Here is a 14705-nt window from a genome sequence, read left to right as displayed (position 1 = left end):
GATGACATGCCCTAAAAAATAAATTTGCCGGCAACGTAACCGTAGCAATCACAGGTTCTAAACCACATAAACCTGAACTTTCTTTCTCTTTATCTCTCAGTCTCTGTCATACAAAGTCAAAGGAATCATCACCTCCGTTGATAAAAACAAGTCTTAAGGATACCAGTCAAACAAAGCATACTCCATTGCCATCTCCCTTTCGCCATTCCTCCTCCATCTCTTCTAGCTACATCGTCCCCCATGCCTACATTTCATCGCCATTGATCACCTGGCTAGGTGGCTAGCTAGCTAGATTCTTGCTCGCATGGCGTCTGCGGCCATGCTCGTTCTCCTGCTCATGGCCTCCGTTCTTATCCAATGGGCGCAAGCCGAGTGTGAGCCGGCGACATGCGGGAACCTGACGGTGAAGTACCCGTTCTGGCTCGGCGCGCCCAGCCAGCCCCCGCCGGAGCCCTCGTGCGGCCCACCGGCGTTCGAGCTCTGGTGCGCCGGCAACGACACCAACACGACCTCCGCCTCCATGCGGGGCTCCGCCGTCCACGTCCTCCGCATCGACTACGCCGCCGGCAGCTTCGTGGCGTCCCACACCAGGGTCGCCGCGGGGGACGACGGCGTGTGCCGCACCGACTTCAACATGTCCTCCAGCCTCGCGCTCAGCCCGTTCCGGATCAGCGCCGCCAACCGCGCGCTGTGCTTCCTCTACCACTGCAACGGCACGGAGCCGCCGGTGGAGCCCGGGTTCGTCAACGCCACCGGCTGCGGCAGGATCATCTACGCGTACCTGGGAGGGAGCTACGACCGGGACACGCCGCCGCCGATACAGGCCGGGACGTGCACGTACGCGTACCTGCCGGCGCTGGGGTCGGAGGCGGCGACGGAGACGGCGGCGGACTACGGCCGGATGCTCAAGGATGGTTTCTTGCTGGAGTGGGCGGGCGCCGGCATCGCGGACTGCGACGCCTGCATCACCAGCGGCGGGCAGTGCCGGTACAGCAACGTGTCGGCGGGGTTCGCGTGCCTCTGCGCCGGCGGGAGGCTCCTCGGCTCGACATGCGCCGGTGAGTACGTCGCGCCACTTGCATAATACGATTACAGCCATAGTCAGCACGTCTCGACTGTAGAGTGCCGACGCGGATAGACAAATATTTTTTTTTTTTTGCCCCATGCTCGTTTGACTGCTTAGGTACATTGCATCTTCCCCGAATTGTCACATCAGCTAAGCACATCCTTGCCATTTTCTGGCTCGGTATATTTAGGTGGCTAACCGTATCATCATGTTTGGTTGCATGTATATACATATATGCCCACCAGTTGACTGGTAGACGTGTGCTCAGACAGTACACTTGTCCAGTAGCAGAATAATGGGGTACAGTATTAGGTTTCTAGCTCGAAGCTTCGGTTGTGGTGGCATGAATCTGAAATAGTTTATTGCGTCAGTAGGTACGTAGACGTGTCAACGTGTGCATCATTAGTCGTTCATTACCAAGTGGAACTTCTGCCTGGTGGAACAAAAAAGGGCAAGTGGCTTTCTGCCTAGTCTGAAGTCTGAACATTGAGCTTTAGTCGGCAGCCACTAGAACAGAAATTGGCATCGTGCACCGTTCACTGACCCAGTCAGAGGGTTTCAGTGCTAGCAAATAACTAGTTTCGGACATATACCGACTAAGAGCATCTCTAACCCATTCCAAAAAAAAAAAAAAAAAAATAGAGGAGCAAAAGCCTTCTTATTCCTTACCTTCTCATATTTGCTCATATAAACTTAGCCGTTCCTAACTGATCCCTAAACTTAGAGGAGCAAAATTTTGTTTGCTACAAATCAAATCATTTGAACCAAACATTCAGTATTGCAAAGCGAATTAGTAAATGTAACAACCCAAAATATTCAATATTACAAACCGGATTATTAAATGTAATAAATCGAATTGTTAGAAATCTAATAAACTCACATAGTGAATTCGTCGAACAACTCGGGGGCGGCGGAGTTGGTGCCCGCGGCTGGCAGAGTAGCCGAGGCTGCGCGACGACCGCACGTCGACGTAGCGGCTGCGGAATACACCTCTAGCTGGTCGTTGGCCCGTCGGGAACTGCTCGTCAGGATGAGGTTACAGCCCTCGGTTCAGGCCACGAATTGGTCAATGTTGATCGATCTACAAGTTCCCCTTGCTCTGACGGCTCCTTTGTCGAAAGACCGAGCACGTCGCGGCCGGAAACAACCTTGAATCGGCGGTGGGATCAGGCTAGATGCGAGAGATGCGGAGTGGGGAATAGGATGAGCGGTGTTTTGGGCTCTCGACGGAGGCGACATGTGGTTGGCAATGTGAACGCTGGCGGGGGAGGGCGGCGCAGCCACCTATTTTTATGAGTCGCTGAGGCCTTTTGCTTATCAGCTAACGCTGGTGCGGGGTCGGTTAGGTGCGATTTTGGCACCATGATGAGCAAATTTGCTCCTTTAAAAAAAATTGAGAGATCGATCAGAGATGGGCTAATGGGCCTGTATTTCACTGTTTGAGCTTTAGGCGTAGTAACGGTAAGGTCCTTTCAGACTTCCAGCCAGTCACATGCATTACGGTAGTCAACTGTTCATGGTCATGGCCCGTCATTGGTCTTTGCCAGGAAAATCCAGAAGTACGACTGAATTACCTGTCCATTTCGGGGCAATTCGTGGACGAAGATCGCATGTCCCAGTTTCCCAGTCAAATCCTACGTCCTCCATGTACTCCGCTCACTGCCCGGCCCCGTATATATATATCATTCGTACTGCAACTCAGGTATTCTCTCCTACGTTCATACCATCTCCCATATATAGCCCATAAGTGCATAATCAGCTATCCAATCATCCTCTTGTTCACTCCAATCTTTGCATATCTTCTTCTCCGATGTCCCCGAGTTGCTGGATCTTCAGGGCTCTGTGCCTACCACTAATACTCGTTGGCATGGCGGTGGAGCACGTTGAAGGCTGCTCCGGCTTGTCCAATACATGCGGCGGCCTCACCATCTCCGATCCATTCTGGCTAACTGACTTGCAGACAGGAAGATCATGTGGTTCCCCGAACTTTGAGGTCGCTTGTATTAACGATACCCCAGTTCTAACAAGCTCTATACCCTTCAGCCATGGCTTCAGGATCATCGATATCTCATACGAGGAGGATAGTATGCTTGTTGTCGATCTAGGCAAGACGAAACTGTTCGAAGCCGCCGAAAGCTGCGGAATGCGGTTATGGAACACCTCCGACAAGCTTGGCCCCCTGTTTAGGATCGACCCTGTCAACCTGGAGCTCATCTTGTATAATTGCACTGAGTTGTCACGTCCGAACATAGAGCTGGTGGAGACGAGGATGAGGTGCAGTAACGAGAGCCATATATTTGTGCGGATGGAAGGTAATTATGAAGAGACGAGCTTTGTAGAGGGTTGCAACCCCGCTGTGATCTTGCCGGTGTTGGGCGCAAACAACGAGACGAGCGCGAGCGACTACGAGCGGCTCATCAGCAATGGCTTCCTCTTGAGATGGGAGAACCCACTTCCACCTGCACGTAAGTTTACCTGTCCAAATCATCTTTTAACATGTTAAAATAAATCTATGTCAAAGTGTGAACTTGTGTATGGGGTACCAAGATTAGAATCTGGGCCGACCACAAGAGCATACTGATAAAGTAACCGAGATCATTGTCGCGGCCAACTTGCGCGTCAAACTCGCAATGGCATGACTAGAGGGCCATGAATATAGCATTAGGGAAATTCCTCAAAACTTCGGTTGTGAGGCATGTAGTGCTCTTAGTAGGTTCGTAGACTTGTGAACGATTACAAGTGAAACTGGTGTGAGAGTGCAGAAAACAGCAACTAGGTTGCGTCTGGTCTCATGTTTAGTCGGCAGCAGGCACTACCTTATAAATTGGCATTGTGCACCCGTTAGAGGCTAGTACGAAATAAATAGGCGTTTGGGACATAAGAGCTATTGGGCCTATATTTCAGTCCTTGAACCTTGGGCCAGTTTATCAAATCGGTAATGTTACTTGTCAACTGTAAACGCTTCAACCCAGCATAATATTCCTGGTTCAACCGGTCACATCACGGAGGTCATGGTCATGGCTTACCGGTCACTTGTGTTAATTACCCACGAAAATTCAGAAGCCATGACTTTTCCATCCAAGGGTTCGTCATTCGGGGAACTCGTGGACAGATCGCCGCTCGGCCCAGTTTTCTGGTCAAACGTTCCGGCGATAGTAGCCCGTTCTCCGTATAAATATTAAGGAAGCTCATTCATCAACCATGTTGTTTCTGTCATATAATCTCCAATGTCTCCGCACAGCTCATGACAACCAATCCATTCCTGCCACCCCTCCCTACCTACTCCAATCTTTTCAAATCATCTTCTTCAATGGCGCCAAGCTACTGGTTTGTGTTATTCCTTTGGGCTGGGTGGATGTCAGTGAAGCTGGCCGGTGCTCAGGAGCAGCCATGGGAAGACTGCTCTGGCTCGGTCGTGAGGTGCCGCAACCTCACCATCTCAAACCCATTCTGGCTCGTCGACACGGACACAGGAAGATCATGCGGCTCTGGTTCATCGGACTTCGAGGTCGCTTGCTACAACAACACTCCAATCCTACGCGGCCATGGACTCTCTGGTTTTGAGATCATCGGCATCGCCTACGAGGAATACAGCCTGCGTGTGATTGATTTGGGCAAGCTGAAGCAACTGCAGGCCTCCAACAGCTGCGAAGTCCTCCCGAGCAGGAACACCTCTGCCAAACTCTTCCACCCGTTTCGGATCAGCAACATCAACCTCAACCTAATCTTTTACAACTGCACGGAGGCAGTACGTGAGAGCGACAGAGAGCTGGTGGAGACGAAGATGGGGTGCGGGAACCAGCACAAGGTGTTTGTCAGCGTGGAAGGACGTTACAATGAGACGAGCGCCTACGACGGCCGTGCTCTGGAGGGCTGCAACACTTGCGTTGTACCGGTGCTGGGCTCGTCGGGCGAGGCGAATGCGAGCGACTACGGGCAGCTCGTCAGCGACGGCTTCCTCCTGACATGGGATCCCCCTCCACGTAAGTTCTTGCTTGGATTCTCCGTTCTCGAACCAATCGAACAATCATTTTGCAATCCACTGATCCGATGGGATAAGCCCATAGCCTTGCTATCGTGCACAATCGCAGCGGATGTTCGCCGCAGCTAGCTGATGACCGGTGAGTGTTGAAACTACCATGCCACAGTAGTCCACTACTAGTACTACTTGTACTTGCACAAATTTCGGTGGTTTGAGATGACCTGCAAACTTAACTGAACAGTCTAAGTAAGTAGTAGTACCATTTGCATTAGTAGTTGATCATTAACACAAGTGGAAGTAGAGGTACAAGACTTAGAATCAGCCTACTCTGAACAGAGAACATTTTTTTATAATATTGTAACTCCGAAGTTGGCACAACTATTCGTGTGTCGGTCAGTCCTAACAGAAACGGAGAGCGGCTTGTGATGAAAACAAAATTAATCAAATATTTATGTGTATAAGTAGGTCGGTAAACCATAAAATTGAAATTATTTAATAAAACGAATTCCGTAAAACAAGCATATTCAATAGAGTGACTATATACGTGAGCTACTATTTAATGGACGAACTCGGCAACTCACTAACTACTACATATGTTTTATTACTTTCGATGTTTTAGATCAAAATAAGATTTTATTTGGATAAACCCAAACATCTAAACGTATTCTCTAGTTTTACATGGTATCAGAGCTCTACTAGCCACCTCCGACACCACCTCGTCGACTCTCCAAGTCTCCACGTTGCCGGCGCTGCTCAACTCTACTAGCGCCGCCATCACCACGTCGACCCTCGGGGCGCTGTCTACCGCCTCCGTCGGCTCCATGTTCTCCGGCTCGAGCTCTTCGTCGTTCGCTGCTGCTGATCCGTTCCACTTCAGCCATCTTCTACCCATCAAGCTTGCCCAGGACAATTACCTGCTATGGAAGGCTCAGATCCTCCCGCTTCTCCGCAGTCGTTACTTGATGGGCTATGTCGACGGGTCTTATCCCTGTCCGCCTGAGCGGGTCTCGCGTCTCAACGCGGAAGGTCGCCCCGTCCTCGTCATCAACCCGGAGCACAGGACCTGGGTACAGCAAGATGCCGCCATCCTCTCAGCCATCGTCTCTTCCATGACGACGAGTGTCTCCGGCCGTGTCCTCTTCGCCACCACCGCGCAGGAGGCGTGGATGGCACTGAGCACCAGCTTTGCGTCGCAGTCTACGTCGCAGGCTATGGCTATTCTCACCAAGCTTGCTGAGGCCCAGAAGCTGGACAAGACCATCACGGTGTACTTTGACGAGGTGCAAAACCTTGCAGATACGCTGTCCTCCATTGGCCAGCCCCTCACCACGGCCCAGTTCACTGCATACGTCCTCAAAGGCCTTGACGCCGACTACGACAACTTGGTCGAGAACATCAATGGCCGGGACACGCCCATCGCGCCTCAAGATCTCTATGCTCGCCTTCTTAGCACGGAACAGCGGATCGCTGCGCGCCGAGCCCTGACCCCTGCTACAGATTTCTCCGCCAACGCCGCGTATCGTGGCCGCCCGTCCGGCCAGGGTTCGGGCGCTCCTGGTGCTGGCCCCTCTAGGCCGAACAACAACTCCTCCAAGCCACCATCTGGCCCCCTTCCCTACTCCAACAACAATCGCTCTCCTGGTGGGGGCGGTGGGGGCAACGGGGGTGGCGGACGGCGCTGGAACACCTCGGATGGCAACCGTCCGCTCTGTCAAACTCTGCAATGTCCTTGGCCATGTCGCTGCTCGGTGCTTCAAGAGGTTCGATCAAGACTTTCTCGGCATCGGCAACGACAACAACAATCTGCAGCGTCAAGTGTCTATGGTCTCTCAAGGCAAGGGACACACTCAGGCTTTCAATGTTGACACAAGCTGGTACATGGACTCAGGAGCTACGGACCATCTGACTGGCGAGTTGGACAAGCTCACCACGAAGGAACCCTACCATGGCAAGGACCATGTGCATACCGCTAATGGTCAAGGTATGCGTATATCTCATATTGGTCAATCCTCTCTTACCACTCATACGTCCAAACCACTTCAACTTAACAATGTTCTATACGTCCCTCAAGTCACACGCAATTTATTATCTGCTAGTAAACTTGCTCGTGATAATGACGTTTTTGTTGAAATTCATCCCTTTGATCTTTTTGTGAAGGATCGGGTTTCCAAGGACGTAATCCTTAGTGGTTCGAGTAACGGTGGCCTCTACCCGGTTGGTGGTTCTTCTACCCGCCAAGCCTTCACCAGTGTCCGTGTGCCGTCCTCCCAGTGGCATTGTCGTCTCGGTCATCCTGCGTCTCCAGTTGTTCAGCATATTCTTCATCGTCATGATCTCCCCATTGAGTCTAGTTCCAATAAAAATACTCTCGTGTGTGATGCGTGTCAACAGGGCAAGAGTCACCAATTGCCTTTTTCATTATCTACTCATGTAATAAAGGTCCCTTTAGAACTTATTTATTCCGATGTATGGGGCCCTGCTCAAACTACTACTAGTGGTCATAATTATTATGTGAGTTTTATCGATGCCTATAGTCGCTTTACATGGATCTATTTGCTTCGTCGCAAATCCGATGTTTTTAATGTCTTCTTGCAGTTCCAAACTCATGTAGAACGGCTTCTTGGTCATAAAATCCGCCATGTCCAGTCGGATTGGGGTGGTGAATACCGTAATCTCAACACATTCTTCCAGAAACTTGGTATTGCTCATCGTGTTGCATGTCCTCATACACATCAGCAAAACGGTGCTGCCGAGCGCAAACACCGCCATATTGTTGAGACAGGCCTTACACTTCTCGCTCATGCGTCAGTTCCCTTTCGTTTTTGGAGTGATGCATTCATTACAGCTTGTTTTCTCATTAACAGGTTGCCTACTCGCGTTCTAGACATGAAAACTCCTCTTGAAAAACTACTGCATCAAACTCCTGATTATACTTTTCTCAAAGTTTTTGGCTGCGCTTGCTGGCCTCATCTTCGTCCTTATAACAAACATAAGCTTGAGTTTCGCTCTAAAAAGTGTGTCTTCTTAGGTTACAGTTCCATCCATAAAGGGTACAAGTGTCTACATGTTCCCTCCAATCGTCTATATATCTCTCGTGATGTTGTCTTTGACGAAAACGTCTTTCCATTTGCCAATTTACCAACTCCATCATCACCATCCATGAACCACTCTACTCCTGTTTCGATTGACCAATTTGCAGATATTGCGCATTCTCCTGCCTTGCTATCTAACCATGGTGCAGGTCCTGGTCGCGGTACTCGACTTCAACTCCTGGAACTCGACCCCGCCCCTACAACGCCTCCTGGAGCTCGCGTTGATCCAGCTCAAGAGGTTAACGTCGATCGGGATCAGGAGGCTCACGTCGATCCCATGCAGGAGCATGCACGGGCTTCATCGCCTGGCACTGGGCCGTCCCCGGCCTCGCGTGGCCCATCCGAGTCTCCGCACGGCTCACCTGCGCTCTCGTCACGCTCGGACTCCCCCAAGCCCTCTCCCGATCGCCAGGCTCCTACCCCGCCAGGGTCGCCTCGCGGTTCGCCTGGCTCCGACCCGGCCGCCTCCAGCGCCAGGTCAAGGGCTGACCCCTCTGCCATGGAACCTTCTGACTCCAGGTCCACAGGCGATGCTGCTCTTCGTCCTGTTACTCGCAGCCGTACGGGCAACTCTCGTCCCAAGGTGTGGACAGATGGCTCTGTGGCATGGCTAGCTGCTTGCAAGGCTCATGGTGTGTGTGATCCGTCTCTTGAGCCTGCAAATCACCATGACGCACTTCGTGTTCCTCAGTGGCGTGATGCAATGGAGCAGGAGTATCAAGCTCTTCTCCGCAATAACACCTGGACACTTGTTCCTCTGCCATCCAAGGTCAACATTATTGATTCTAAATGGGTGTTCAAAATTAAACGACACTCTGATGGCTCTATCGAGCGCTATAAAGCGCGCCTCGTTGCAAAGGGATTCAAGCAGCGCCATGGCATTGACTATGAAGATACGTTTAGCCCTGTGGTTAAGCCCACGACTATTCGGCTTTTGTTCTCCCTGGCTGTTACTCATGGATGGCATCTCCGACAGCTTGATGTTCAGAACGCTTTTCTGCATGGTGTTCTAGAGGAAGAGGTCTATATGCGTCAGCTGCCTGGTTTTGTGGATCCTGATCGTCCACACCATCTATGCTACCTCTCCAAGGCTCTCTATGGTCTGAAGCAGGCGCCCCGAGCTTGGCATGCTCGCCTTGGTACTGCTCTTCGCACCCATGGGTTTGTTCCTTCGACAGCTGACACGTCTCTCTTCATGCTTCAGCGCCCTCACTTGACTATGTATCTACTGGTGTACGTTGATGACATTATTCTAGTCAGCTCATCCACGACGGCCGCTGATCGTCTCATCCAGCGGTTGCGCTCAGATTTTGCCGTTAAGGATCTCGGTGTGCTACACTTTTTCCTTGGACTTGAGGTCTCCATGGTTGGTCACGGTATTGCTCTTACTCAAAAGAAGTACTCTCTCGACCTTCTGCGCCGTGCGGGTATGCTCAAGTGTGCGCCTGTGTATACTCCTATGAGTGCGACCGATTCGCTTTCTACTACTGATGGCACTCTTCTCACTCCAGAGGAGATTACTACTTACCGCAGTATTGTTGGTGGCCTGCAGTATCTTCTCATCACTCGTCCAGACTTGTCCTTTGCGGTCAATAAAGTATGCCAGTTTTTGCAGGCTCCTCGCAGCACCCACTGGTCCGCAGTGAAGAGGATTCTTCGATATGTCAGTTCGACAGTCTCTTATGGCTTGCATTTTCGGTCTACTCCCTCCAGTTTACTATCTGCATTCTCTGATGCTGACTGGGCTGGAAATCCTGATGACAGGCGATCCACGGGGGGATATGCCATATTCCATGGTTCTAACTTGATCGCCTGGAGTGCACGTAAGCAAGCCACGGTCTCTCGCTCGAGTACAGAGTCGGAATACAAAGCCCTTGCCAATGCTACTGCCGAGCTTATCTGGGTACAGTCCTTACTTCAGGAGTTGGGGATTAAACAATATCGTCCGCCTGTTCTATGGTGTGATAATCTTGGTGCTACATACCTATCCTCAAATCCAGTTTTCCATGCTCGAACAAAACACATTGAAGTTGACTTTCACTTTGTGAGGGAACGTGTGGCTCGGAAGCTCCTTCACATCAAGTTCATCCCCTCTAGGGATCAGCTTGCTGACATCTTCACCAAGCCGTTGTCATTGCCATTATTCCAGGCTTGTCGGCGCAATCTCAACCTTCTAGACACGGTTAAGATTGAGGGAGGGTGTTAGATAGATTGTATTTGTATAGGACTCTGACTATACCGTGTATGCCGTGTAAGATGTAATCTCTGTATTGATCTATATATATATCTCAGGGGCCACGCTTCTAGCGTTGAGCAACCCAAACATCTAAACGTATTCTCTAGTTTTACAGATAAAAACCATAGGATAGTCCTAATACCATTACAGCCATAGTCAGCACGTCCCGACTGCAGAGTACATTGCATCTTCCCCTAATTTTCTGGCTCGGTATATTCAGGTGCAGTAGTGTTCAGGTGGCTAACCGTATCATCATGTTTGGTTTCATGTATATACATATATATCCAGTTGACTGGTAGACGTGCTCTCATAGAGTACACTTGTCCAGTAGCAGAATAGTGGGATGCAGTATTAGGTTTCTAGCTCGAAGCTTCGGTTGTGGTTGCAGAAATCTAAAATAGTAGTGCGCGCGTCAGTAGGTACGTAGACGTGTGCATCATTAGTCGTTCATTACCAAGTGGAACTTCTGTCTAGCAAGTGGCTTCTGACTAGTCTGAACTCTGAAGTCTGAACCTTGAACTTCAGTCGGCAGCCACTAGAACGGAAATTGGCATCGTGCACCCGTACACCGACCCAGTCACAGCCCAGTTTAGGAAATACTTCGTTGATTGCAATTGATGCGGCACGTGCGTGCTCTACTTTTGACCACAAATTTGACCCCTAATTTATTCCACATTGGTGGTAAAAATTATACTCCCTCCATCTTTAAAACGATGGCGAAGGTTTGACTAAATTCAAATGTATCTATACACTTAAAAGTGTCTAGATACATCTGAATTTAGATAAATATTGGACATCCGTTTATGGATAGAGGTACTTTCCTGGCATACAATCTATGATATCTTTGCCAAATTAGTGGCCAAACATAAATCTCGTAAAACATTAGCGATAACTTAGTTCCTAGTCAAATGATGTCATTCCCATAACTGTTTCGCAATTTGAAAATATCAGTTGGCAACCAACATGCTAATGGAAAAATCTCATGTTAAGAGAATACAAGGATACGTTTTAATAGCTTTCTACTACCTCTGTACGTGTTTAATCGACGCAGGCATCAGTACACATTGAGCTAGTACCTGTGCACTCCGGCGTCAATTAAATCAGTCCGGAGGGAGTAAATTAGAAATAAATTTACCCAAATACATTGATACATCGGCATTTGGTATTGCCCTAAACACCCTGATTTCTCTAAAATAGTAAGGAGGAAGGAGAGCACAACACATGAGAGAATCAAGGATGAAGGAGACAGCTAATGTTGTTGGAGAGGAGGAACCGAGGAAGGGTACGCCGAGGCGATGAAGTGCTGCTGGCCTGGCATCAGCTGGTTGTTGCAGTTGCTAGTCGAGCTGCCGCTTGTCTGCTTCGTACTGGTGGGGCGGAGAGCAGCTGCTTCCTGCTGGCAAATTGGCGAGCTGTTGCTTCCTGCTTCCCGCTGGCGAGGTGCTGAGTTGCTGCTTCTTGGCTCTTGGGGGAGGGTGGGAACTGGCGTGGGGAGGGTTACAATAGGGGTTAAGGTTTTTCATCATGGTTGAACCTTATCGAATCTGTGTCCAAAACGTATCGGAATAGGTATCTGAATTATCACCAATTGTTTTTAATTCGTTAATTTAACGATACATCAAAAACTGTAGAGATACGGTATCTGAGCTGTATCCGTATCGGATAACACATACACGTCGTCTCTTTCCCGTATCCGTGCAATCAAGGTTGCAACTCGACTTCCAATTGAAAACTCTAAGTTGCAACCCACTTACAACTAGCTACAAATTTACAACCCCACTTACAACTAAAAACCATAGTTATCAGTGCACTTGCAACTCATAAAACGCATAAATCTATCGGTTTTGGATTTGTCTTAGCACTAAATTAGCTAGCTCGGAACTAGCAATTCCCTAAATAAATGGGGCGTGCTAGGCGTCGGCTGACCGATCCCGCCCGCGGATCGGTCGCACGCCCGCCGTCCGTTTTGCCTCATCGGTTGGTCCAAAATAATCATCCCGTCACGTCGCTTTCGTCAGTATTTGCTGTGCCTGCTGCTGCCCTACTTGTGCTGCGTGAGGCTCCGATGTCTCACATCGTTCTCTTGCACAGCTGCTGTTCTGATGCATGCATGCTCACGAACAAAAGCATTGAGTGCATTCAGGCTCGCTACTAGCTACTAGCTTCTGCTCCACACGCATCGTAGTTGTTGCTAGCTGGCTTGCATGCCTGCATGGTACTCACGTATATATGATTACAACAAATCATCACAAGAAATTATGAGAAGAAGAATGCTATTTTTTTTGGTTAAGCAACATTTTTTTCTACAGTTTGAATTGCAACAAAAAATAACCAACTATTTTTTACACACAAAGGATTACAACAAAAAATCATATGTTTGCAAACAACGCAAAGTGGTTAAGCAGCAATTTTTCTATGGATTGAATTACAACAAAAATAACCAACTACTCTTTTACAAAAGTTACAAGAGATTACAACAAAAAATCCAAACAATGCAAAGTGGCCGAGCATCAATTAGTTTGCTACGGATTAAATTACAACATAAATCACCAACTACTTCTACAAAATTCTCAATGCGATTACAACAAAAATCAATATGTTTGCAAACAATGAAAAAATGGTCAAGCAACAATTAATTTGCTACGGACTGAATTACAACAGAAATCACCAACTATTTCTACAAAAGTAACAAGCGATTACAACAAAAAATAATATGTTTGCATATAATGCAAAAATGGTCAAGCAACAATTCATTTGCTATCGATTTAATTATAACAAAAATTAGCAACTATTTATACAAAATTAAGTCACAAATGGTTACAACAATAACATATCACTAATCTCAAATCATCATCCATGGCAGCCTGGACTTGCCGATTAGGGACCGTCAGACACGAACCTGGCTTGCTGAAGGCCCCTAGGCACTAGACCGTGGGACTCCGAACCATCCCCATCGGTCTATCGTCTCCCCGTAATCATGTTATTCATAGTTGTTGGAGGGATCGAAGGACATCGCAAAGTAGTCTCGAAGGTCTCCATCTTTGGGTAGGATAAGTGCCGGCCTCAGACCATAAGGTGACGAACCGGCGAAAACCATGACGAGGTGGTCGGGCTTAGCGAACTAGCCATCGGCTAGCCATGCATCCACTTATGTAGCACACATCGCGGCATCAGTCAAAACAGACTACATGCATATATGCAGGCTGTTACGTCAGCGCAAACTATGCTTACATGCATGCGCTTCTGATTTATTGAGAGAGAACAATGCGTGCTACTCGATCACATGCATGCGGCTACGTCAGCGCGCGCGGAAGGTGGTCCGGAGGGAAACGTGATTGAGACGGAAGGACCGATCGTTGCGCTCGATCAGCCGACCGATTACAAGTCTTTTCCTAAATAAATAGGTCTTGCATATGGGAGAGAATGGGCTTATATTGCAGCCTTGGAACTTTCGGCCTAGTCACCGTGAGTTGGTTTCAGACTTCCAATCACATCACGGTGGTCAACTGGTCATGGTCAGTCCCGTATATTGTCTTGGCCAGGAAAATCCAGAAGTACGACTAAATTACCTGTCAAATTTCGTGGCAATTCCTGGACGATGATGGCATGGTCATGACTCTGCTCGCTCTCCGGTCCCATATATATATATTGCTCCGATTGCAAGCACGTCCATATACAGCCTACCGATCGGATCACCCTATTCCTTCTTCACTTGAATCTTTCCAAATATATATCATTCTCCGAGTATGCCTCGGAGCTGCTGGTTATTAGTCCTCGTCTGCGTTTGGTGGCTGCCGCCGATGCTCGCCATGGCTCAGGAGGAGATGGAAGGGGAAGGCTGCACGGGGTCGGCCAACAGGTGTGGCAACCTGACCATCTCTGCCCCGTTCTGGCTCGCTGACTTGGAGTCGGGAAGATCATGTGGTTTCCTGGATTTTGAGATCACTTGCTTCCACAACACTCCGGTTCTACCGAGCTCTAAACCCTTCAGCTATGGATTCGAGATCATGAACATCTCCTACGAGGCAGAGAGCATGCGCGTCGTCGATCTCGGAAAGCTGAGGCTGCTGCCACCAGCCTCCAGCAGCTGTAATATGCCGATATGGAACACCCCAGAGAAGCTGCACCGACAGTTTAGGATCGACCCCGTAAGCCTGAACATGATCATTTACAATTGCACCAATGCATCGCCGGCTGCACGTCATAACGGAGAGCTCGTAGAGACGAGGATGAGGTGTGTAAATGAGAGCCATGTGTTTGTCAGCTTGGAAAGAGGTCACGATGAGATGAAAGGTGTAGATGGCTGCGACGCCGTGGGGTTGCCGGTGC

General features: G+C 49.2%; 1 protein-coding gene across 1 annotated transcript in view; it reads left to right on the top strand.

Annotated features, from left to right (window-relative positions):
• Positions 1-230: 230 nt before the first annotated feature.
• The window catches only part of LOC127341104 (LEAF RUST 10 DISEASE-RESISTANCE LOCUS RECEPTOR-LIKE PROTEIN KINASE-like 1.2), a 29096-nt gene continuing 14621 nt past the window's right edge, over positions 231-14705 (top strand). Inside the window, exon 1 of the mRNA XM_071827789.1 lies at positions 231-1058. Within this exon, the coding sequence (XP_071683890.1) occupies positions 305-1058 (754 nt within the window). The 5' untranslated portion in view covers positions 231-304. The remainder of the gene's footprint in view (positions 1059-14705) is intronic.

The sequence above is a fragment of the Lolium perenne genome, chromosome 3, assembly GCF_019359855.2.
Source record: "Lolium perenne isolate Kyuss_39 chromosome 3, Kyuss_2.0, whole genome shotgun sequence".
In the NCBI taxonomy this organism is placed as follows: domain Eukaryota; kingdom Viridiplantae; phylum Streptophyta; class Magnoliopsida; order Poales; family Poaceae; genus Lolium; species Lolium perenne.
Note: the sequence above shows the minus strand (reverse complement) of the source record. Positions and strands in the feature narration are given on the sequence as shown.